The 20,334-nt window shown below is 59.0% G+C and overlaps 2 protein-coding genes across 7 annotated transcripts; one reads left to right on the top strand and one right to left on the bottom strand.

The window, feature by feature from the left end:
* Positions 1 to 970: 970 nt before the first annotated feature.
* HMG20B (high mobility group 20B) lies at positions 971 to 7,685 on the bottom strand. Of its 5 annotated transcripts, none has more exons than XM_030466472.1 (10): positions 7,655 to 7,685; positions 6,079 to 6,165; positions 4,139 to 4,244; positions 3,684 to 3,887; positions 3,458 to 3,578; positions 3,288 to 3,340; positions 2,315 to 2,390; positions 1,837 to 2,052; positions 1,266 to 1,398; positions 971 to 1,076 (listed from the first exon to the last, which is right to left on the bottom strand). In XM_030466472.1, exons 2-10 carry the CDS (start codon positions 6,114 to 6,116, stop codon positions 1,064 to 1,066), a joined length of 960 nt encoding a protein of 319 aa, XP_030322332.1. In that variant the 5' UTR covers positions 6,117 to 6,165; positions 7,655 to 7,685; the 3' UTR covers positions 971 to 1,063. The 5 variants fall into 5 exon arrangements, with proteins under 5 accessions (XP_030322332.1, XP_030322330.1, XP_030322334.1 ...); XM_030466470.1 differs by lacking the exon at positions 7,655 to 7,685 and adding an exon at positions 6,725 to 6,803; XM_030466474.1 differs by lacking the exon at positions 7,655 to 7,685 and adding an exon at positions 6,725 to 6,753 and having other exon boundaries at positions 6,079 to 6,133.
* A 203-nt stretch (positions 7,686 to 7,888) lies between these two features.
* MFSD12 (major facilitator superfamily domain containing 12) lies at positions 7,889 to 18,320 on the top strand. 2 transcript variants are annotated; one of them, XM_030466469.1, is made up of 10 exons: positions 7,889 to 8,215; positions 11,912 to 12,122; positions 13,947 to 14,070; positions 14,309 to 14,506; positions 14,744 to 14,836; positions 14,945 to 15,037; positions 15,720 to 15,890; positions 16,124 to 16,218; positions 17,082 to 17,212; positions 17,819 to 18,277. In XM_030466469.1, exons 1-10 carry the CDS (start codon positions 7,933 to 7,935, stop codon positions 17,911 to 17,913), a joined length of 1,494 nt encoding a protein of 497 aa, XP_030322329.1. In that variant the 5' UTR covers positions 7,889 to 7,932; the 3' UTR covers positions 17,914 to 18,277. The 2 variants fall into 2 exon arrangements, with proteins under 2 accessions (XP_030322329.1, XP_030322328.1); XM_030466468.1 differs by lacking the exon at positions 17,082 to 17,212 and having other exon boundaries at positions 17,819 to 18,320.
* The last annotated feature ends 2,014 nt before the right edge of the window (positions 18,321 to 20,334 follow it).

Here is a 20,334-nt window from a genome sequence, read left to right as displayed (position 1 = left end):
ACCACCTCTGAGGAAGAACACACAGAGCCCAGGCTGGTTCTTTATCCTGCATTTATTTGTTCCCACCTCCATCCCGAGTCAAGTGGGCACCAGGAGATGGCAACCAGCAGACTCAGCTACAGAGTTCAGACCTCGCAGGTGAGAAACAAGCAGTAACACAACAGCCCCAGCTTAAACCCAGGGTCACAGTAACATAGTGCTAGTAAGAAAATAAGACACTCTCTAATTACACAGTCTGAGATTAGTGACAGGCAGTCATGGGGAGAGACGACCCCAGCACAGCTCAGCCAGGACACAGCTGCTGTCACGGTGGTCCCGTGGTGGTCCTACAGTACAGGATGGGCGTGGCTGGGAGGCAGGAGCCAAAAGCCTGAGCCCCTCACTGTGGGGAGGAGGGGGTTAGGCCAAGGTCCCCCCCTCCAGCATGAAGATTTTTGCCTTCCCTGCTGCAGAGGGCAGGAGGTGTCCTGCCTGGTCCCAGAGCCATGAGGGAAGGTGCCAGGCAGGGTGACATGGGCAGGGAGCTAAAGTCACCCACAGGGAAGGGGGATGATTAAATAGAGCAAGCAGTGGGGGGAAGGAAGGCACCTCACCTGCTGCAGGATGGGGCTCAAGAGGCTCCCTGGGCTGATATTAGGGCCTGGAGGCAGCACTAGGGCACCCATCTGGCTCCCCTCCCATGCAGGCCTCCAGGTCACCTGCAGGCTCCCATGTCACCCATGGCCTGTGGGGATGCTCTGCTCTGGCAAGGGTGGCAGGAGCTGGGAGGCTTGCAGAAGAGCAGGGGGATGCTTACACCCATCACCAAGCACCTCACCCAGCACTGCCCAGGCTGGGACCCTCAGCCCGGTCACCACTTGGTCCACAGAAACTCAAGGCCCTCAGAGGGTGCAGCTGCAGGGCTCAGCTACACCAGGGAACGTCCCAGTTCACTTCTCCAGTGAGGTGTGTGGGGTGGAGGGGAAAACAGCCGGACCACCAGCATTGACTGTCCCTTGTGTGAGCCCTAAGGGACAGGGCTGTGGTCCGGCCGGCCCTGGGCTCTGAGAGGGACTGTTCCTCTTCACAAGTGTTCGCTGAAGAGGGAGGAAAGCAAGGCTGTATTACAGGGGTTTGGTTTCTCTCTACCCCAACAGAAGCAGCTCCAAAGCCCTTCCCTGTCCTGACCTTCCCAGCTCAGTTACTGGTCACCCACCCTGCCACAGGCTGAGCCCATGGTTCCAGTGCTCCCCAGGCCAGGAGGGTCCCATCCAGCCCTGGCTCACCTGGCTATCCGGGACAGGATCTCCTTGATGCGCACCACCAGCTTCTCGTGCTGCAGGGGGTTGCTCTCGATGGCACTGTGCAGTTTGGCCATGTAAAAGTCAAGGGTGCTCAGTGTGGGAGTTTCCCCAGTGCCTGTGAGGTGACAGCCCAGTTAGCAGAGCCAACAAGTCCCCCCTCAGCCCCACCCATCACACTGGGGAAGGGGCCCTGAACAGTAGGTGCCATCGCCTGCAGGACAGCACCTGCAACAGCACCAGCCCTGAAACCAAGTTGTGGTGATTGGAGTTTAATCCAGCTGGTGGCCATTGGTGTCATCCAGGGCTCAGGATTGGGGATAGCTATAGATATGTAATATCTTCACTCATGATCTGGACAAGGGGATCAAGGGTACCCTCAGTCAGTTTGCAGATTACACCAAGTTGGGTTGGAGTTGATCTGGTAGGAAGGCTCTGCAGAGGGATCTGGACAGGCTGGATCCATCAACCAAGGCCAATTGCATGAGGTTCAACAAAACCAAGCGTCAGGTCCTGCACTTGGGTAACAACAACCCCAAAGCTGCCCCCAGCTCACCAGGGATGGGGAGGGAGGCAAAGCTGGCGGTCAGGGCCTGCCGCACGGACTGGAGCTGCTGCTGCAAGGCCAGGGTCTGCCTCTCCTCCTGGGCCAGCTCCTGCTCCAGCTTCTCCTTGGCACAGTTCATGCTCTCCGTGTGTTTCTGCAGGATGGCATTCTGCTCCTCAAACTCCGTGTTCATCTTCCGCAGGCGCCGCAGCTCAGCTTCCCGGGCTGCCAGGACAGGGCAGGGTTGGGCCCTCACCCCAAACCCAATCTCTTCCCCAGCCATGACTTTTCCAAGATTCCAAGAAGCCCCCAGGCTCCAGCCAGCCTTACACCCTCTTATCCAGACCCACTGGGGACCTTTCCCAGCCTGGATCTCACACCCAGTGCCACTGTGGGACATAGGCTGCTCTCCGGCCACAGCCGTGTCCCCCCGCCCCCCAGGATGCTGCAGAGCTGGCAGCCCTCACCCCACAGCCCAGCCCCTCACCTTTGTTTTGGTCCAAGAACTCCTCTGTGAAGATGGGCACGTCAAAAGTGGAGAAATTGTCGCTGCACTCACCAGCCTGGGGGACAGGGGGGAATGGATCAGGCAGGGGTGAGCCCACCAAAGGTGTCCCCATCTGCTGTAGGCTGGGCAGACAGGAGGGCAAAGGGACAAATGGCTGCTGAACATATGTATATCACCAACTCTCCACCAGGACAACTGAATGCAGATTGAGAGATGGTGGTTGCTGAGCACCATGGGCAGACCCTGGAGGAGCAGGAAGCTCTGTTCACAGGGCTCAGATTTCTGCAAGGAAACTGCATACACCAGGGAGTCCAAGTGTGAGTCACACCACTCATAACACAAAAAAATTAATGGTGAGAGAAAGGCAATAAAACAAAAAACAAGAAACAAAACAATCATTATGAGAAAAAGGCAATTTAATAGATCAAACGTATTCCAATCAGCTTGTTTCAGGTCACGGTTCTAAGAATCACTTTTTAAAAGTGTTTTGATGTTTTTCAATTGCATTCACTTAATGTTACTTTCAGAAAACTTGGGTTACACTGAGTTGCTTTGATGTCATTATTCATTTCTCCTGTTACCAGTGGTGTGACTCATACTTGGACTCCCTGATATATAGTTTCCTTGCAAAAATCCGAGCCCCTTGAGCAGTGCTCCTGCTCCCCAAGTCCTGAGCAAGCACCATCTGACAATTGGTGGCCAGTTGTCCCATTGGAGACTTGGTGGTCTACAAGAGTCTGGCAGCCAGTTGTCCTAGACCCAACAGGAGGCACAGGTCAGAGCAGAAGGCCATCTGTGCTCTGCCTCCTGCCACTCCAGGCTCTGCTTCAAGGGCAAGCTGGTGCCTGAAGGCCTGACCATGAGTCTTCTTCAGATAAAACCTGCACTCAGACCCATTCCCACAGACCATAACCAGCAGTCCCACATGTAAGCAGACCTCCCACATACTTACCTTGTGTGGGTGCCCGTTCAGCAGGGTGTTCACTGCTGCAGAACCCGTGTCCTCTGGAAAGGAGGAAGGAGGTCACTCCTGGGAGCCTGCCCAGGGTCCCATGAGAGGCTCTGGCAGCATGTGGCCAGATCCTGGCAGCAATGACACCAGCCACTGCTCCCCCAACCCACCTTTTTTGATCTTTTTCTCCTGGATCTTCTCTGTACACATTTTGTAAGCCTCTGACTGCTGATACTCCCTCAGCTCCTTCATGTACTGCTGCTTCTCCCGCTCTGCTTCATCCAGGTACCGCTACGGTCACAGAGGGTCCTCAGCCCCAGGCTGCCTAGGGAGCTGTTGACCCCTTCCCAGCTCCTGCTACCCAGTCCACCAGCACTAGGACAAGCTTCTTTGTACCTGCTTCTCTGAAAGCTGCAGTTTGCTCCACTCAGCCCCCAGCATCTTGGTGATCTCTGGGAAGGGCAGGTCAGGATGCTGGGTGCGGATCTGCTCACGCCGCTCATTCAGAAAGCGCACGTAGCCCGTCACGGGGGCTTTAGGGCCATTGGGAAGGATCTTCTTCCTCTTCTTGCCCTTGGGCCAGCCCCTCTTCTTCACCGGCTGACACCCAGCAAAAGGAAAGGGACAATACATCACAGGTCAGGGTGCACAGTGCCATGGAGCCAACAGGACACAGGAGCAGCCAGCAGACCCGACTGGGCCTCCCAGCCCTCAGGGAAGGCTCAGGCTGTGGCTGCAGCCATGGGTTCGCCTGGCTGGGCCTGAAGAACAAGTACAGGGACAGCCCCAAGCTGGGCAACACAGACCCCACTCCCAGGCACTGCAGGAGGGATGTGAACAACAGAGCTCACCTCCTCCTCGCCGTGTGGCTTCTCGCTGCTTGTCCGTGCTGACTCTCCCTTCTCCTGCTTGATGGCCACCAGGAAGTTTCCATGCTGAGCTTTGCTCACAGCATGTCTGCAGGGAGAGAGCACCCTTCAGAAAGGGCTGGGAAATTTCTGGGACCAATGGCAACACAACCCTGGCAGCATGGCCTCACACTTGCCAGACCCCCCCCGAGCTCTAACCCACCCTAACAGTCCCCAAACTCAGTGCCAGCCCTGGAGTACCTGTTCCGCAGGGACAGGCCACAGTTGAGGGATGGGGCTCCAGCAGAGCCCAGCAGTGGGTGAGCAGTGTAGTCCTGGGCACAAAAAAGCTGCCCCAAGGTCCAGTAACATTTGGAAGAGGGCTGGGAGCTGCTGGTGCTGCTCTTAGGGTCAGGTAACAATGGTCACATCTCTGTGTGCCACCAAGGCTGGGGCACACCCCTCAGCAAGGAGTCCAGAGTGGCACAAACTGATCCTCCTCTACAGAGGAAGAGGAGCCATAGGGGTTTGGAATCTGGCTCTAGGGGCACCGTCTAGAATCATCACCCACATGCAGCACAAGCTGATGGATAATGAGAATCCTGGAGGCAGAGGCTTAGGGCAGGGCGCCTGTCAGACCCGCTCCAGCCACTACCACTCCATCAGGTTCCTGCCGCCACCAAGACACAAAAACCCCAACCCTAATGGCAACTTCGACGCCAGGCTGGCGGCCCCGACTCCTGCTCTCCAACTCACTGCCTCATCCTTACAGATAAACAACTGCCTGCAGCAGAGGATGAAGGTCCAGCCCGAGGTTGGCAGAGCCTCCCTGCCCCAGCCAAGCACACACAACCTCACTCCAGCATCATGCGGGGCCTCCCCAAGCTGCCCCGGCCTGCTTCGCTGGGCCCCTCGTGTGGAGGGAGCCAGGAAAGGTTCCCGGGTTGCAGCAAATGGTGCTGGCTTGGGTTCCATCCAAGTCACAAGACTTGATCACTAGTGCAGGGCGAGCACAAGCCCCAGCAAGGAAAGAAAAAGCCAACGTGTACCAAAAAGCCAGATGGATCCCAACCTGTTCAGGATGTGGCCCAGAGTTTCTGTCTGTCACATCACATACCTGGTGTAAACCCAAACCCCCTCAGAGACTCCAACCTACGCTATAAGCTCACTGTTTGAGCCCCCCTTGCAGATAATTCAGCTTTCTGTCAGCCCTTGGGGACACAACCTGGATCTACCCTGGTGCTGTGGATGGGGGGGTGGCCCAGCACAAGCTCTTCCAACAGGATCCTGGCCAGCCCTGCACCCCCACACTCATGCAAAAGCCCACAGAAAGCTGAGACCATCTCTTCTTTCATCTCCCAGAGGGGAAAACACACAGGCAGAGCCAGCCTTAGGCTTCCTTTCTCAACTCTAACAGAAACATTCCTGGTGATGTCCATCATTGAGCATCAGGAACATGCTGACACCCTGCCACCACCACCAGACACCAGATCTCTACCTCCCCCCACTGAGATCTGGATTCCTGGCATGCCAAAGGATTCTTAAAAAAGTTATTTCAGGCAAGATTCCTCCTCTTATCAGAGCCTCCCTCGGTTCACACCAGCACCCACCTCCCTCCACCTCAGTAGGTCCGCAGCCCCCATGCTCTCTGCTGGAAGGGAGGTTGGACAGCCCAGGAATTACAACCTGACTGGTGCTAATCTCTGGAGACACTTCTCTGGCCCCAGGCTCATCAGCCAGGCTGGAGAGAAGCACAAGCTCATGAAGGCAGTGGGTGAGGGGAGAAATGTGCCACCCATAGCAGGGGACAGGGGTCCCAAAAACATGCAGCAGACCCCAAAGGCAAGAGTAGCCACTATTTATCAAGGGACAAAGGACCAGGCCCTGGCAGGGAGAGGATGATGTGGAGTGGCTGGTGGCACAGAGGACACGGTGGAACTTACAGCATCCCGGCTGGTGGCTGCTTGGCGCTGTGGGCCATGGCTCTGGTCAACAGTTCTGAGGGACAGGGACAGCACCCGTGTCCAGCTCTGAGGGGGCAGTTCAGCAGTAATCCCCCTGCCCATCCACACCCCCTGACCTATCCCCCTGCCAAAGCCCCTGTCAGAGAGGTCCTGCCCGTGGGGATAACAGATACCCCAGCAAATAGTGCCTCCTTCGCCACTAGACCCCAAAGACCCCCGAATCCCACGGGATCCCCCTCCCCGCCAGCCTCCCACCCCATAAGAACCCCCAGCTCCCCCACCGGCCCCTCTGCTGTGTCCCCCCTCCCTGCTCATCAAAAGGCTCAGCCCTATACACGGCCCCACTCGACCCCTGGGACCTCCCGGGGACCCCCACTGACCCCACTCTGTTGTGCCCCCCCTCCCTCACACTGAGCCCTCTCCGCTGTGCCCCCCCGCCCCCACCGTTGCCCCCCAACAGACCCACCCCAGGACACCCCCCCACATCCTCCACCCCCCCAACCCTTCCCCGGCCCCCTCCCCGGTGCCCCACAGCAGCCTCACCCCGTGCACCCCCAGCCCCCCCCCCCTGTTCCTACCCCTCGGTCCCTCCACTGACCCCGACCCCCGCCCGGGCCGCCCCCACCTCCCGCTCCGCTCCGCGGCGCTTCCTCCCCTGGCCCCACCCCGCTATTATTATGCAAATGAGCCGCCCGCCTCCGGGCTTCCTTTTGGCCGCTCGCGCCCACCCGCGGAACACGCAGCCGCAAGCGGATTGGCTGGGGCTGTTAACGTCAGAAGGAAGAGGAGGGGAAAGAGGCGGGGCGAGCACTGCGCGTGCGCGCAGGGTGAGGTAGGCGCGCGCACCGGGCTCCTCGCTAATCAGCGATCGCCGCGGGGAGGACAGAGCCTTAAAGGGGCAATGGCGGCCGAGGGAATTAGGGGGCGTCCCATCGCAACCCGCCCCCCGCGGGTCCCCCAGTCCCACCCTGGCGTCCAGAGAGAGAACCTCCGAGACGTCCCGGGAGGAACTCCAGGGTGCTCCAACTGGTCCCAATGCTACCGTGCCAGCATTCCCAGTATCCTCCCATTATTCCCAGTAACTCAAATGCCCACCTCAGTGCTGCCTCAGTGAATGCAGTTATCTTCCCCACGGCTCCCAGTCCCTCGTGCCCCACGGCTCCTCCCAGTGGCCCCAGTACTGCCCATAATGGTACCAGTCACACCGTTACTCACACAAGTGGAGGTCTCCACCAACCCAGTATCCCCACACTGCTCCCAGTGACCCCAGTATCCACCCAAGGTCCGCACAGATACTGGAAGACTCCCCTACATTTCTCCCAGTGACCATGGTACTGCTCGTACTGGTCCCAGTCCAGTACACCCCAGTACCCCACACTGCTCCCAGTGACCTCAATACCGTCCCAGCTGGTGCTCCCCATGATGCCAGTAGTCACCTCGGAGCCCCTGTGACCCCAGCACTGCTCATACTGGACCCCATCACCAGTACCTACTCACGAGGGTCCCCAGTCATCCCAATACCCCCCATCCCCACTGCTCCCAGTCACCCCATTACCAAGAGGAGGTCCCAGTCAACCCAGTACGCCCCCCCACACTGCTCCAGATCCCCAACACCATCTGTCATCTCGACACCAGTGCCCCCCCCTCCGGCCCCTCCCTGTTGGAGATCCCCGCGCTCCCGGCCCCGCTGGGACCCTCCTCTCGGGCACGGAGGCCGGCCCCGGGGATGGGGGTGGGGGGACAGAGCCAGCCCATGGGGGGGAGCCCCGTCCCGCCGGGCCACCCCCGTCCCCGCCCCGTCCTGTCCCGCTGTGGCGGTGGCTGCGGCGCGGCATGGCGGAGGCCCCGGCGGGAGTGGGATCGGGGGCTCTGCCCCTGCGAGCTCGGTTGAGCTTCGCTGCGGGGCATTTCCTGAACGATCTCTGCGCTTCGCTGTGGTTCACCTACCTCCTGCTCTACCTGCACGCCGTGCTGGGCTACGGGCACCGCCTGGCCGGGGCCCTGCTGCTGGCCGGTCAGGCGGCTGACGGGTTCTGCACCCCGCTGCTGGGCTACGAAGCCGATCGCTCCACCGGGTGCGGCCGCTACGGGCGGAGGAAATCCTGGCACCTCGCCGGTGGGTGCTGGGGGGCCGCTCTGGGGTGGGGGTGAAGGGGGTTCAGCCTACGGAAGCCTTGATGGGGTGTCCTGGGTAGGGTGGGATGGAGGCGGGGGGGATTTCTGAGGTGCCCTGGATGGGGGAACCGAGGATGCTCTTCCAGGGTGAGGTGGGTCGAGATGGGTGGCCCCGGGGGAGCTTTTTTGGGGTGCTCTGGTTGAGGCAAGCAAGGATGCTTTTCCAGGGTTCCCCGCGTAGAGGTCGATGGCCCCAGGGGAAACTTTCTGAGATACGGGGTAGGTCGGGGGGTGCCCTAGGTGGAGGGTGGGATACCCAGGGTGTCTTTCTGGAGTGTCCCGGGTAGAGAGGGATGGCACCTGGGGAGTGTCTCTGGAGTGCTCTGAGTGGAGATATGTGGCCCTAGGGAGTCTCCCTGGGGGTGCCTTTCTGGCTGCCCCAGGGAGAGAGGGGAGCTCCTGGGGGAGCTTTCTGGCGTGTCTTGTGTGGGAGAACCAGAGGTTCCTATCCAGGGTGGAGGTGGGTGGTGCTGATGATGTCTTTCTGGAGTGGGGGTCAGCCCCAGGGAAGCCTTCCTGGAACCCCAGTCTGGAGGGGGGAACAGCCACCCTGGCAGTGAGGACAGGACAGGGGTGCCCCATGTGAAGGAAACTGTGAGGTGCTTCGGAGTTCCTCAAGCATGAACCTGGGTAGGAAAGGGGCACTGCAGTGTTCCTGTCCTGCCTGTGCTGTCTCCATCCCAGTGGCCCATGCCACAGCAGCCTGAGTACTCACAGCCCAGGGGCTCCCTGCTGTCCCTCAGGCCATACCTGTGTGACAGTGAGAGGCTCAGGGTGTCCCGCTGAGGGGGGTGCAAGGGGTTGGCATTGAGTCAGAGCAAGAGCCAGCTGATGGTACAGCAAAAATGTGTCAGTAAAATCTGGGCAGTCCTAGGAGCCTGGTGGACCAGGGACTTGCCTGGGGCTGGGCACACACATGGGTGACCTTGGGGCATGGGGCTCTTGAGGGCGCTGGGGCTGGGCACCCCATGTGCAATGTTTGCAGCTGAGGAAGGCAGCCAGTGCCTGGTGAGGGTCCTGGGGGGGGAGGCCAAGGAGACAGCAACTTGGTGTGGATTAGTAACAGGAGCTCATCTTGCATCAGAAAATGCACTGAAGTGCAGGGGCAGGCAAGCACTCCTGTGTCAGGGTCCCTCTCTGACAGGACAGCATGAGCTGGAGAAGGGGCCTTGGTGCAGGAGGCTGCTCCATCCCTGCCCAGAGGGCGATGTGGTATGGGACAGTCAGAGTGAAGAAATGTCCATTGAAGGCTAGATATAAAGACTCTAAATGATTCTTCCTGGTCCCAGCACAGTAACGGCCGAGTGCTGGCTTAGTGGAGGGAGGATGGTTGTGGTGTGGGTGTTCTTATCTTGATCCTAAATGTATATTGGCCAATTGCAATAGCCTGATAAGGTGGCTGATCTGCCTGGAGTTTTCTTGGAAGAATCAGGGTGCTGAGGGAGGGGGAAGGAAGCTTCACACACACTGCCCCCTGCCCCGCTGTGGTGTCAGCTAGTTTTGCACCCTGGGTCTGGGGAAGTGGCTAGAGCTGTGCTTTCCCCCTCCCTGGCAGGTCAGCTTCAGATGGGTGCACTGAAGGGGAAGTTCTGAATCATGAGGCAGTCCTGAATCATGCCTTGCAGAGGGGCTGCAGCCACCCTGCATTCTTCCAGGCCCTGCCTGCTCCAGGATGGAGGGTTTGGGATGGAAGCAGAGATCAGGGGTTTGGGATGGAAACAGGGATGAAGGGTTTGGGATGGAAGCAGGGATATAGGGTTTGAGATGGAAGCAGGGATGGAGGTCTTGGGATGGAAACAGGGAAGGGGGGTTTGAGATGAAAGCAGGGATGGAGGCTGTATTTCTCTGTCATATCATGGCCTATTCCTAGAAAGTGGGGGCTACTTCTCCATCTCCCTTGGCTGACCCTGGTGGTGTGACTCAGCAAACCCACTGGACCCAGCTGTGCTGGTACCACGTTGGGCTCACTCAGTCACGCTGGAGTGAGACGCTTTGCTTAGGATCCACCGGAGGAACTGTTGGCAACCCGTGCTAAGATCAGAGGAAATGCTGTGAAACCGCAGCCTCGGGGAAGCTACCACGAGTTACTATCAGTGGCATCGCCCCACCACAGTGATCCTGGGTGGTTCACCCCTCACGCCAGCTTGCCGACTTGGCCAGCTCTTTTTGGGGGTGGCTTCCTACCACAGGGAGCCAAGACACATGAGCAGCTCTTTGCTGCCTGTCTGAACCAGTCTGAACCCCATCCCAAATTCCCTGCCCCGGGCGCCTGTGCCGTGCAAATCCTGTGATCCTGTCCCACAGGGCCAGGAGATGAGAGGCTGGAGCTCAGGGTGCTGCAGGGGTGGGCAGGATGGTCTTGAGGGGCTCTCAGTGCTTGCGAGAGCCCTGCAACAGGGAGCAAAGTGGGGGTCTGGTCTGGTTTGAACCATCTTGGACCCTTACCCGTGATGGCTTGTCTGGGGCAGAGGTGTCTGAGCCCCCTGTCCTTTGGAGAGCTCCTGAAGCACCAGAGCTGGCTGTGAGCCAGCACAGAGCAGTGCCCTGAAGGGATCCTGGCTCAGGATGGATCTGAGCTGGGCTGGAAGTCACTGCCTGCCTTCACTGCAGGGAAATATGCTTTGTCCCAGTCCTGCAGCAGCTGCAGTGGCTGTGCCACACAGAAGCGATGATGATGTGGAGGAATTGCTCTTGAGGAGGTTGATCTTGCAAAGTCACCCAGAGAGGGGACCTTGGGACCTGCAGCTGCATGTTCCCCTCAGCTATTGGAAGAGGTTCCTGCAGCTCCTTGGCAGCACCCAGTGAAGCTGGGAACACATTGGACAGCACACATGGCTGTCTGCATCACCGCAATGGAGCATCTCATCAGATTTGCTCCGTAACCTTGTGGAAGGGAAGGAGAAACCAACCTGTCCCTGCCTGCTCCACACAGGCGTCCCCACGCCATCAGGAAGGACCCTGGGTCACCGCGTTCCTGGCTCTGCTGTCCCTGACTCAACTGGGACCTTCCCATGGCTCAGAGCCTGGCATGGGAGACACATCTACTCCTGTCCCCCACCTCACACTGGGGGTGTCTGTGGCCATTGCTCTGGAAGTGACTGCTGCAGGCATGAAGGGAGTGTGGCTCCCTCTGCCAGCCCCATGGGAGAAGGTACAAGGGGACAGGACAGCCCAGAGCCTTCCTGTCCCTTGGGAAGGTGGCAGGACTGTGGCTGTCCTTGGGGCTGGTTACCTGCAGGCTGGTGATGGGGCGAGAAGCTCCTGCATGGCGTGACAGAATGAAAGCCGTGTCATTCTCTGGCATTTTGAGGCGGACAGAGCAGGTAGGAGTTGCTGCTGCACTTTGTGCAGGGAACTTGATCAAGGAAAATTCTGCTGACAAGTGTCAGTCTGTCTGTCTCACTGCTGAGGGGGTGGGAGTGCATCACCCTCTGCAGGAGGGAATCAGGGGGGTCTGGGGCTCCATATATCTCACCCGTCTGGGAGAGGGGGGCACCTCCCTCCCCAGCCCTGTGGGGTGGAACCCGTCCTAGCAGAGGTCTATCTGTGTCTGTCTATTTGTGTCTGGGTCTCTGCAGGCTGTTGGGGTCCCAGGGAAACCAGGGAGCAGCCTCTCACTGCTCTGCTCTCTTCCCAGGCACCACCTGCGTCCTTGTGTCCTTCCCCTTCATCTTCAACCCCTGCCTGGGTTGCAAGGAGAACACTCCACAGTGGGCAGCCTTCATCTACTACCTCCCCTTCATCATCATCTTCCAATTTGGCTGGGCAGCCACACAGATCTCCCACCTCTCCCTCATCCCTGAGATGGTGACCAGTGACCATGAGAAGGTGGAGCTCACAGCTTTCAGGTGAGCACAGCCAGACCCACGTGTCCCCTGAACACAGAGCAACTCTGCCACCAACAGGTCCCATTGCTGGTGTGATGCAAAGTCCCCTGGGTGCCATGGGTCTGGTGTCCCAGGGGTGCCATTGCACACTTAAGCCCTTGGCATGGCAGGACTAGGACTGTGGGTGTCCCGCAGGATGTGCACAAGTGACACTGGTCCTCTGGGTTGGTGGCCCAAAACCTTTGGTACCAAAAGGGAATGTCCTGATGCCAGGGATGTTAGTGACACAGTCGATGGGGCACTTCTCAAGCTGGGGACACTTCTCCTTTGAGCTTGGAGGGTGACAGATCCCCCCCTGGATGCCCCCGGGGAGCACTGTGTGAATTGTCCCACAGGTGGGGGTGGCCCCAGGGCCAGGCTGGGCAGCAGGGGCAGAGCTGCTTATTTGGCAGTATCTGACTGCTGGAAGGACTGTTTATCAGCCAGAACAGAACAGGGCTGGGTTATTTGTCCCGGTGGGAGGAAGTTCCCCTTCTGGCAGCCAGGCAGGGAGAATGTGGGACAGTGCTAGGGTAACCGGAGGGCTCTGGGGACACTGGGCTGGGTGGTTCAGGGCATCTTTGGGGCAGAGGTGTGCTATGAGTGGAGCAGAGCCAGGCTGACCCAGAGGGATCTTGGTTTTCTCACAGTCTTGGTGGATGGAGTTCAATGCAGCTCAGTTGATGGCTGTTCACCGGTAGTGTTACCCAGGATTGAAGCTGATTCTCTGTAATATCTTGATCCATGAGCTGGATGAGGGGATCAAGGGTACCCTCAGTCGGTTTGCAGATTACACCAAGTTGGGTTGGAGTTGATCTGGTAGGAATCAACTACCAGATGTTGATCTAGAGGGATCTGGACAGGCTGAATCCATGAGCCAAGGCCAATTGGATGAAGTTCAACAAGACCAAGTGCTGGCTCCTGCACTTGGGTCACAACAACCTCACACAATGCTCCAGGCTTGGGGAAAAGCAGAAGGGAAGTACCCCATGGAAAAGGACGTGGGGGTGTTGATCAACAGCAGCTGAATATGAGCCAGAGTGTGCCGAGGTGGCCAACAAGGCCACCAGCATCCTGGCTGATACCAGCACTGGTGTGGCCAGCAGGACCAGGGCAGGGATCATCCCCCTGTGCTGGGCACCTCAAAGGGAGTGTGTCCAGAGAAGGGCATGGAGCTGGGGAAGGGTCTGGAGCACAGATCTGCCCAGGAGCAGCTGAGGGCCCTGGGGGTGTTGATCCTGGAGCAGAGGAGGCTGAGGGGAGACCTTCTGGCTCTCTGCAACCCCCTGAGAGGGGGTTGGAGCCAGGGGGTCCTCTTTTCCCAAATGATGGGACATGAGGAAACAGCCTCAGGTTGTGCCAGGATAGGTTTCGATTGGAGCTTGGAAACGAGTGGAGCTTGGAAACAATTTATTTCCCACAAGGGTTGTTAGGCCCTTGTCAGGCAGGGGTGGAGTCCCCATCCCTGGAGAGGTTTCAGAGCCCTGGAGATGTGGTACTGAGGGACATGGGGTAATGCTGGGATAATGGTTGGGCTTGATTTCAAAGGTGTTAAAATTATATGATTCTGTTCTATGATTCTCTGCCCTGAGGCTTGCATTGTGCATGCTGGGAGGAGCACCTGTAAGACTTACATCTCGCCAGATGCCGTGTGCTCTTGGAGGTGTCACCTCAGCAGTGACACTGGGGTGCAAAGCTGGCTGTAGCATGCCTGGCTTGGAGGGCAGCCTTGGGTCAAGCTGTCCCTGCTGTACTTTGGCCTGTGTTTGTCCATCTGTATCACCCTGAGCTGCTGTCTCTCCCTAGGTATGCCTTTACTGTCATGGCCAATATCACTGTCTACGGCCTGGCCTGGCTCCTATTGAACTTCCAGGTGGATCAGCCTGACCGCACGGAGCACCTTGGCATCCAGGATGTCCCTATATTTCGGGTAAGTGGCAGGGCTCAGTCCCTGGGGTCCTCTCTTCTCTGAGTGGGACATAGTTCTACTGGGAGGCACCAGAGGGAGTGACATAGCAGTGCTCTTGTAGCATTATCTATCACAGGGGTTGCAATGAGCTCTCTCGGGGTTTTTGGGAACCCTTCTTTATCCACCAGGCTGCTGGGGCTGTACAGGCAAAGTCTCATCCCCACCCCCCAGCTATGCTCACCACCTCTGCCTCACCCAGGACCTGTCCCTCCTTGTGGTGGCACTGGGGGCTCTGTTCTCCCTCATCTTCCACCTGGGCACCAAAGAGAATCCATACCCACCGGGCTCCCAGCCCCAGATGGAGGAGAGCACCCCCCTGCTGCTGAAGGAGCCAGTGAGTCCCCCACGCCCACTGCTGATCTGGAAAGACTGGCTGCTGGAGCCTGCCTTCTACCAGGTACAACTTGCCAGGTCTGTCCCCTGTCTCCTGGGGGCATCCTCTGGCAGTGGGATGTTCCCCTGGTGCAGATGAGGATGGACTCATGTGCTGTCCTGGGCACCTATCTACCACATCATGGGGCTGTTCCCTTCTCTGTGGGCATCTGTACCATGCTTGGGTGTGGAAGGCATTGGCCCTCCCTACCTCCAGTGTGCACAGGTTGAGTAGTGCTGCCCTGTCACTGTCCCCTCACAGGTGGCGATGCTCTACATGGCCACCAGGCTCATTGTCAACCTATCCCAGACCTACATTGGCATGTTCCTGACCAATTCGCTGCTGCTGCCCAAGGTGGGTGCAGAGCAGGTCCCTGCCTGCCTGATGACGTGGCATTAGAAGAGTCCTGTGTGTGAGCAGGGTCTAGAGCTCATGCTCTCTCCCTGTCCTTGTCTTTTCCAGAAATACATTGCCACCACCCCCCTGGTGATGTACATCAGTGGCTTCCTCTCCTCCTTCCTCATGAAGCCCGTGAATAAGTGGATAGGTCGAAATGTGAGTCCTGGGGGCCTGGTGAGGTTTGAGTTGGACCCAAAGTTAGACCCAGATCCTTAACCACACCAGTGAGCAGAGCACTGAGCACGCTGGAGCCTGGCTGGAGAGTGGGGGCTCCCCGTGCATCCTCTGTGGGCAGTCCTCTGCTGCAGTGTGGGTCCTGCTGGGACACAGCAGGTGGTGGGCATAGGAGAGGACATGGGGACTGTCCTGGACATCTCTGGGGACAGCAAAGCAATGCTGGTCCAGGGTCAACCTGTCCTGGTCAGCACTTACAGAGGTGGGACAGCCCCGTGGTGCCTGTGAGAGGCAGAGGAAGGGTTTGGCTGGGCAGACACATGGTGGGGGAGTCTGCAGTGCTGGCAGGAGGGGGCTGTCCCCCTAGAGTAACCCCAGTGCACTGTCACTCAGTGAGCAAGCTCCCAGCTCTCCTGGCTGGGTATCCCCATGCCCTACACAGGCATGGGGATACCCCATGCTCAGGGCTCCCCACCTCTACCCCTGCTCAGGGCTCAGCTCAGCTCTCCAGAACACCCTGGACAGTCCCTGGGGCCTCTGTGTTCACACCCAGCCGGGGCTGTCCCCAGAAGGTCCCCAGGCTGGCCCCTGCACCCTGTCACGGTAGCCAGGGTGCTGAGCTGTCCCCTCTCCTTCTCCCTGTCCCCACGCTGTCCTGGAGCAGCTCACCTACTTCATGGGCATCCTGGTGATCTTGGCCTTCGCCTCCTGGGTGACTCTGGCCGGGCAGATGGGAGCTGAGATCTACGGGGCAGCTGCTCTACTTGGGGCTGGCTCTGCCACCGTCCTGGTCACCTCTCTCTCCATGACAGCAGACCTCATAGGCACCAACACGGTACGTGTGCTCCTCTTGGACAGGGTGCTGCAGGGTGTCCCTGTGGGGTGTTCCTGCGGAGTGTTCCTGTAGGGTGACCCTGCAGGGTGTTCCTGCGGGGTGTTCTGTGAGGTGTTCCTGTGGGATGTTGGGGGATGGAGACCCCGACGAGGGCTGTGCTGCAATGCGGGCTGTGCCCATCAGAGGGCACACGACTCTCGCAGCAGCCTATGAGGTTTCCTCTCCCCTGGCAGCTCAGCAGTGCCTTCGTCTATGGGGCCATGAGCTTCACCGACAAGATGGCCAACGGCCTGGCTGTGATGGTGATCCAGAACCTGCATCCCTGCCCGTAAGTGTCCCTGGAGTGGGAACCCTTCAGTGGTGGCTCCAGAGATATCACCTGGGGTCTGGCAGCAAGCACAGAATCCCAGAATGGTTTGTGTTGGAAGGGACCTTAAAAATCATTTCATTCCTACCCCATCATGGGCAGGGACACCTCCCACCAGCCCAGGGTGCTCCAAGCCCCATCCAACCTTCAACACTGCCAGGGATGGGGCAGCCACAGCTTCTGGGGGCAACCTGGGCCAGAGGCTCAGCACTCTCACACCAAAGAATTTCTTCCTCAGATCTCATCTCAATCTCCACTCTTTCAGCATGAAACTATTCCCCATCATACCATCCCTCCAGGCCCTTATCCAGAGCACCTCCCCAGCTTTCCTGGAGTCCCTCCAGGCATTGAAAGGTGCTCTAAGGTCTCCTCACAGCCTCCTCTTCTCTAGACCACCTCCTTCAACCTGCTGGCCATGTGTCTTTTGATGCAGCTCAGGACACAGAGCAGACACCCCAAAGTCCCCCTCAGGGTTGCTCTCAATCCATTCTGCAACCAGCATGTGTTTGTGCTTGGGGTTGCCCTGACCATGATTCAGAGTGGGAGACATGGATGGAAACCAGCTCTGATTTGTCTTAAATCCTTCCTTGACTTCTCTTTGGCCCTAGACTAACATTCCTGGGACACACAAAGGGGCTGGGGATCTCAGTGTCCAGGGTGGTGCTCTCTCTCCTTGTCCTAGACATTTCTCTCACATCCTAATGTTGAACTCATTCTGACACTGAACGTGTGGGACTTCTGCCAGCAGCCTCAGGTCACTTGGGGAGCACTGCGCAAGGCTTTGGTCTTGGCCACCAAGCCATGTGCCTGCCCTCTCCCTGCAGGACTGAGCTCTGCTGCCCTGCCTGCATCAGTTTCTACCACTGGGTGATGGTGTTGGTCACCGGAGGTATTGCCATCGCTGCCATCATCTCTCTGTGCTGCATCATGATCTGGCCCATCCGTATCCGCTACAGTGAGTGGTACTGGAGGCACCAGGGGCAAACAGGCTGAGGGCACTGGGAGTCCCATGTCTTATGCCAGCCTGGATTAAAGCAAAAGTGTCATTACAGATGTCCCCAGCTGCCCTGTCCTGGCCAGAGGTGCTGTGTCACGGCTGGCTGCGATGGGAGCCTCCTGGGGGACACATGGGGCAGGGCCAACATTCTGCTTCTGCCACTCTCAACTTCGGAGCCTGAGGCTGAGCCTGCTTGCTCTGCCTCCTGGGGGGCAGGATATGGCCCTGCCATGGCTGTGCTGACCCTGGCACCCATGGCTCACTGGGGGGTGGCAGGGGCTGCTCCACGTGCTATGGGGGGCAGGGGTTGGGGTGCCCTTTGCCAGGCCAGGGACCCAGGCACCAGTGCTCTGTGCCAGCTCAGCAGCTGCCTCTGCCTTGCTGGGTGCAGTTCATGGGTTTCTGCTCTGGGGTGGGGGAAATGATGGGCCACTCAGTGTTGCCCTGTGCTCAGGGTCCTTTGTACCAGAGGCAGGAGAGTCCAGAAGTTCCAGACCAGCACATGGTGGGTCATCCCAGCAGCTGCCATGGCTCCTAACCTGTCCCTTCTCCCTGTTCCCACAGATGCTGTCAATCTGCAGGGGCTGAGCACCATGGGAACCTCCTACAGCGAGGCAGACAACTTGGAGGAAAGCAACCAGAACAGCACTGTCAACTGAGGAGGGGCCATGTCCTTGGCCACTGTGATGTCCACGCTGCTCAACTCTGCCTGGAGGGACCTCCCCCCCTGTCAAGGGATAACATTGGGGCAGGGGCACTGGGCTCTGGGGTGGTGTTGGCCTCTGTCCTGTCTCCCTGTTACCTTGCACTGGACTCATGTCCCCCCAGCCTCCCATGCCCTGCCTGGGGACTCGTGAAGGATGTCACCCTGTGCTTGCACAAGTGTAACACTAGAAGGTCCTGGGCATGGGGGATGGGTGCCCAGCCCTCGTTTTTAACCTGCTTTTGTAAGGTCAGTATGTACAAACAGCACTTTTTAAAAGAGGTGAAAAAGGAGAGAAAAAAAAAAAAAAACAAACCAAAAAAATCCAACATAACTAATCACCTCTAAGCAGGGCCGAATGCCCCTGATGTCTTCCCAGGGGCTCTCCCGGCTCAGGCTGGAACCTCAGGCTCTGAGGGCAGCTGGGGCAAGGTCAGTGGCTTGGGGAGTGCTCAAGGGCTGAGGCTCCCCTAAGGGTGCTCCCCCGTTCCCTTTACTCCCCAAAGCAGAAGCAGGCCCCAGCACCTGGAGGGTGGCTGGGGTGGAAGGAGGCAGACAGAGAGCCCAAGATGGCATCGTCAACAGCAATGGCGGCCGCAGCGGTGGAGCGCAGTGATTGGTTGTGGTGCTGTTGCCCCACCCTTTCACGACAGGGCAGCCAATGGGGGCTCTCGGTGCCTTAGCGGCGCGGGGTGCAGCGGCTGCGCTGACACCGGAGGCGTTCGGTGCAGTTCGGGAGGCCCGCGGGGGAGCTGTCGGTGGGCGCTGTCAGCGCTGATCCCGGCACCGGAGGCTGCGGTCGGGCCCTCCGCAGCCCTGCTGAAGTGGCGGGGTGACCGCTGTCCCACAGCCAGGCACCGCCTCTCTCGGGGTCCCTGCGCGTCCTCGAGCAGCGCGGAGATCCCGGGGGCTCCGCCGCATCCCTGCGTGCTGCTGGCGGGGGGGGAGCCGGTGGGATGCAGTTTTTCGCCCTTCTACAATAAGCCCCTCGCTAAAGAAACTTTTCCTTGCTCCTGCCTCCCGGGGTGTGGGCACCGTGGGAAGCAGGAGGGCTCGGCAGTCGGGTGACTGCTGTGTGACTGGGAATCACCCCGTGTCACCCGGGGACAAAGGAACTCTGCGGCTGTGACCTGTCTGGCAGCATCTTCGGGCGGATCAGAGCCGAGACACGAGGCCACCCCAGTCCAGCAGCCTGGGAGGCAATGCCGGCTTGCAGGGCGTTCTGGCGAACACTGCTCACCCCGGACTCCTGGCCCTGCTGGTCAATGCCAGCCCCACGGAATCTCTGGGGGGATCTTCCTGGGACCACCCCACGCCCACCTCGTTCTCCTAAGTCCCCTGCCCTGCCTGACCGCTTGGCACTGTGCTGGCGGTCAGGCAACAGGGACTGAGGGCATGGGTGAGGCAGGTCTGGGGGAACACGGGCTGAGTGTGTGTCTGCATGTCCAGGGTGGGAAGGACACAAGGGCATCGGGCTATGAGGGGGGGTCAGGACCTTAGAGGGGTTGGAGCATCCTCCCCGGGGGAGCTGGGGTGGGTCGTTAGGGCAGGGTGTAGCTGGGGTGCAAGGGCTGCAGGAACCCCTGCTGCACAGTCAGCCCCGGCCAGGCTGTACACGGGATTTATGGCTGTTAACCACAGCCAGCTGGGGCAACGGGAAAGGTTTTATCAGTCCCAGTTCGGAGAACAAGGACTGAGCCAGGGCAGGAGCCAGGGGGTGGCCTTGGCACATGCCCCAGCACCCCATGGCGAGAGAAGGCCTCCCCCCACCCACTGCCTGGACCTTGGCTCTGTGCAGTGATCCCAGCCCTGTCTTGCCCCCTCACCAGTTTCCTCAGCACTCTGCTGGCACCAGGGCTCATTCTCTGGGAGCCACCTTATCTCCCACAGCAGAGGCACCCCTGAGGGGGGTGGTGGGGGCAGTAGCCAAATCTGCCCCACAGAGCTTCCTAGGGAGGGGATGGGGAGTGGGAGAGCTGCTGCTCGTGGGGCTGGAGGTGGGGAATAGGCACTGGGTGCTGCTGTGGTGTGCCCAAAGCATCTCTCTCTGCCTAGGGTGAGGGAAAAGGCATCGGCAGCTTGTTCGGGGGGGGCAGCTTAGTTCCCCTGCCGACGGCTATCTGCAGAGCACTTTTCACCCACTGGGTGCTTGTTTGGGTGGATGCACATCCCTAGTTTGTTGCAGGAGATGCTGGACAGGCAGCTCTGCCCACTGCAGACACACACGGGTGTTTTTAAACACCCTCCCTGATCAGGGTCCTACCTCAAACTGATCCAGAGGATGCAGAAGGCCATGGCCAGGGACTCCCCAGGGGGTAGGCAGCTCTGTGGTGTGAGGGTGCTCTGTGCCCCTCTCCTCCCCTTTGGTTGCCCTGGG

The sequence above is a fragment of the Calypte anna genome, chromosome 28 (genome assembly GCF_003957555.1).
Source record: "Calypte anna isolate BGI_N300 chromosome 28, bCalAnn1_v1.p, whole genome shotgun sequence".
NCBI lineage: Eukaryota > Metazoa > Chordata > Aves > Apodiformes > Trochilidae > Calypte > Calypte anna.
Note: the sequence above shows the minus strand (reverse complement) of the source record. Positions and strands in the feature narration are given on the sequence as shown.

What these genes read in the sequence shown, in the direction of transcription:
- HMG20B (XM_030466472.1), bottom strand. Translation starts at nt 6,116, where the DNA reads ATGGCCCACAGCGCCAAGCAGCCACCAGCCGGGATGCT. An exon ending in CAGCCACCAGCCGGGATGCT is followed by an intron (nt 4,245 to 6,078) that starts GTAAGTTCCACC and finishes CTCTCCCTGCAG; the next exon opens with ACATGCTGTGAGCAAAGCTC. An exon ending in TGCCTCCCTCCCCATCCCTG is followed by an intron (nt 1,399 to 1,836) that starts GTGAGCTGGGGG and finishes GTCACCTCACAG; the next exon opens with GCACTGGGGAAACTCCCACA.
- MFSD12 (XM_030466468.1), top strand. Translation starts at nt 7,933, where the DNA reads ATGGCGGAGGCCCCGGCGGGAGTGGGATCGGGGGCTCTGCCCCTGCGA. An exon ending in ATTCGCTGCTGCTGCCCAAG is followed by an intron (nt 14,837 to 14,944) that starts GTGGGTGCAGAG and finishes TGTCTTTTCCAG; the next exon opens with AAATACATTGCCACCACCCC. An exon ending in ACCTCATAGGCACCAACACG is followed by an intron (nt 15,891 to 16,123) that starts GTACGTGTGCTC and finishes CTCCCCTGGCAG; the next exon opens with CTCAGCAGTGCCTTCGTCTA.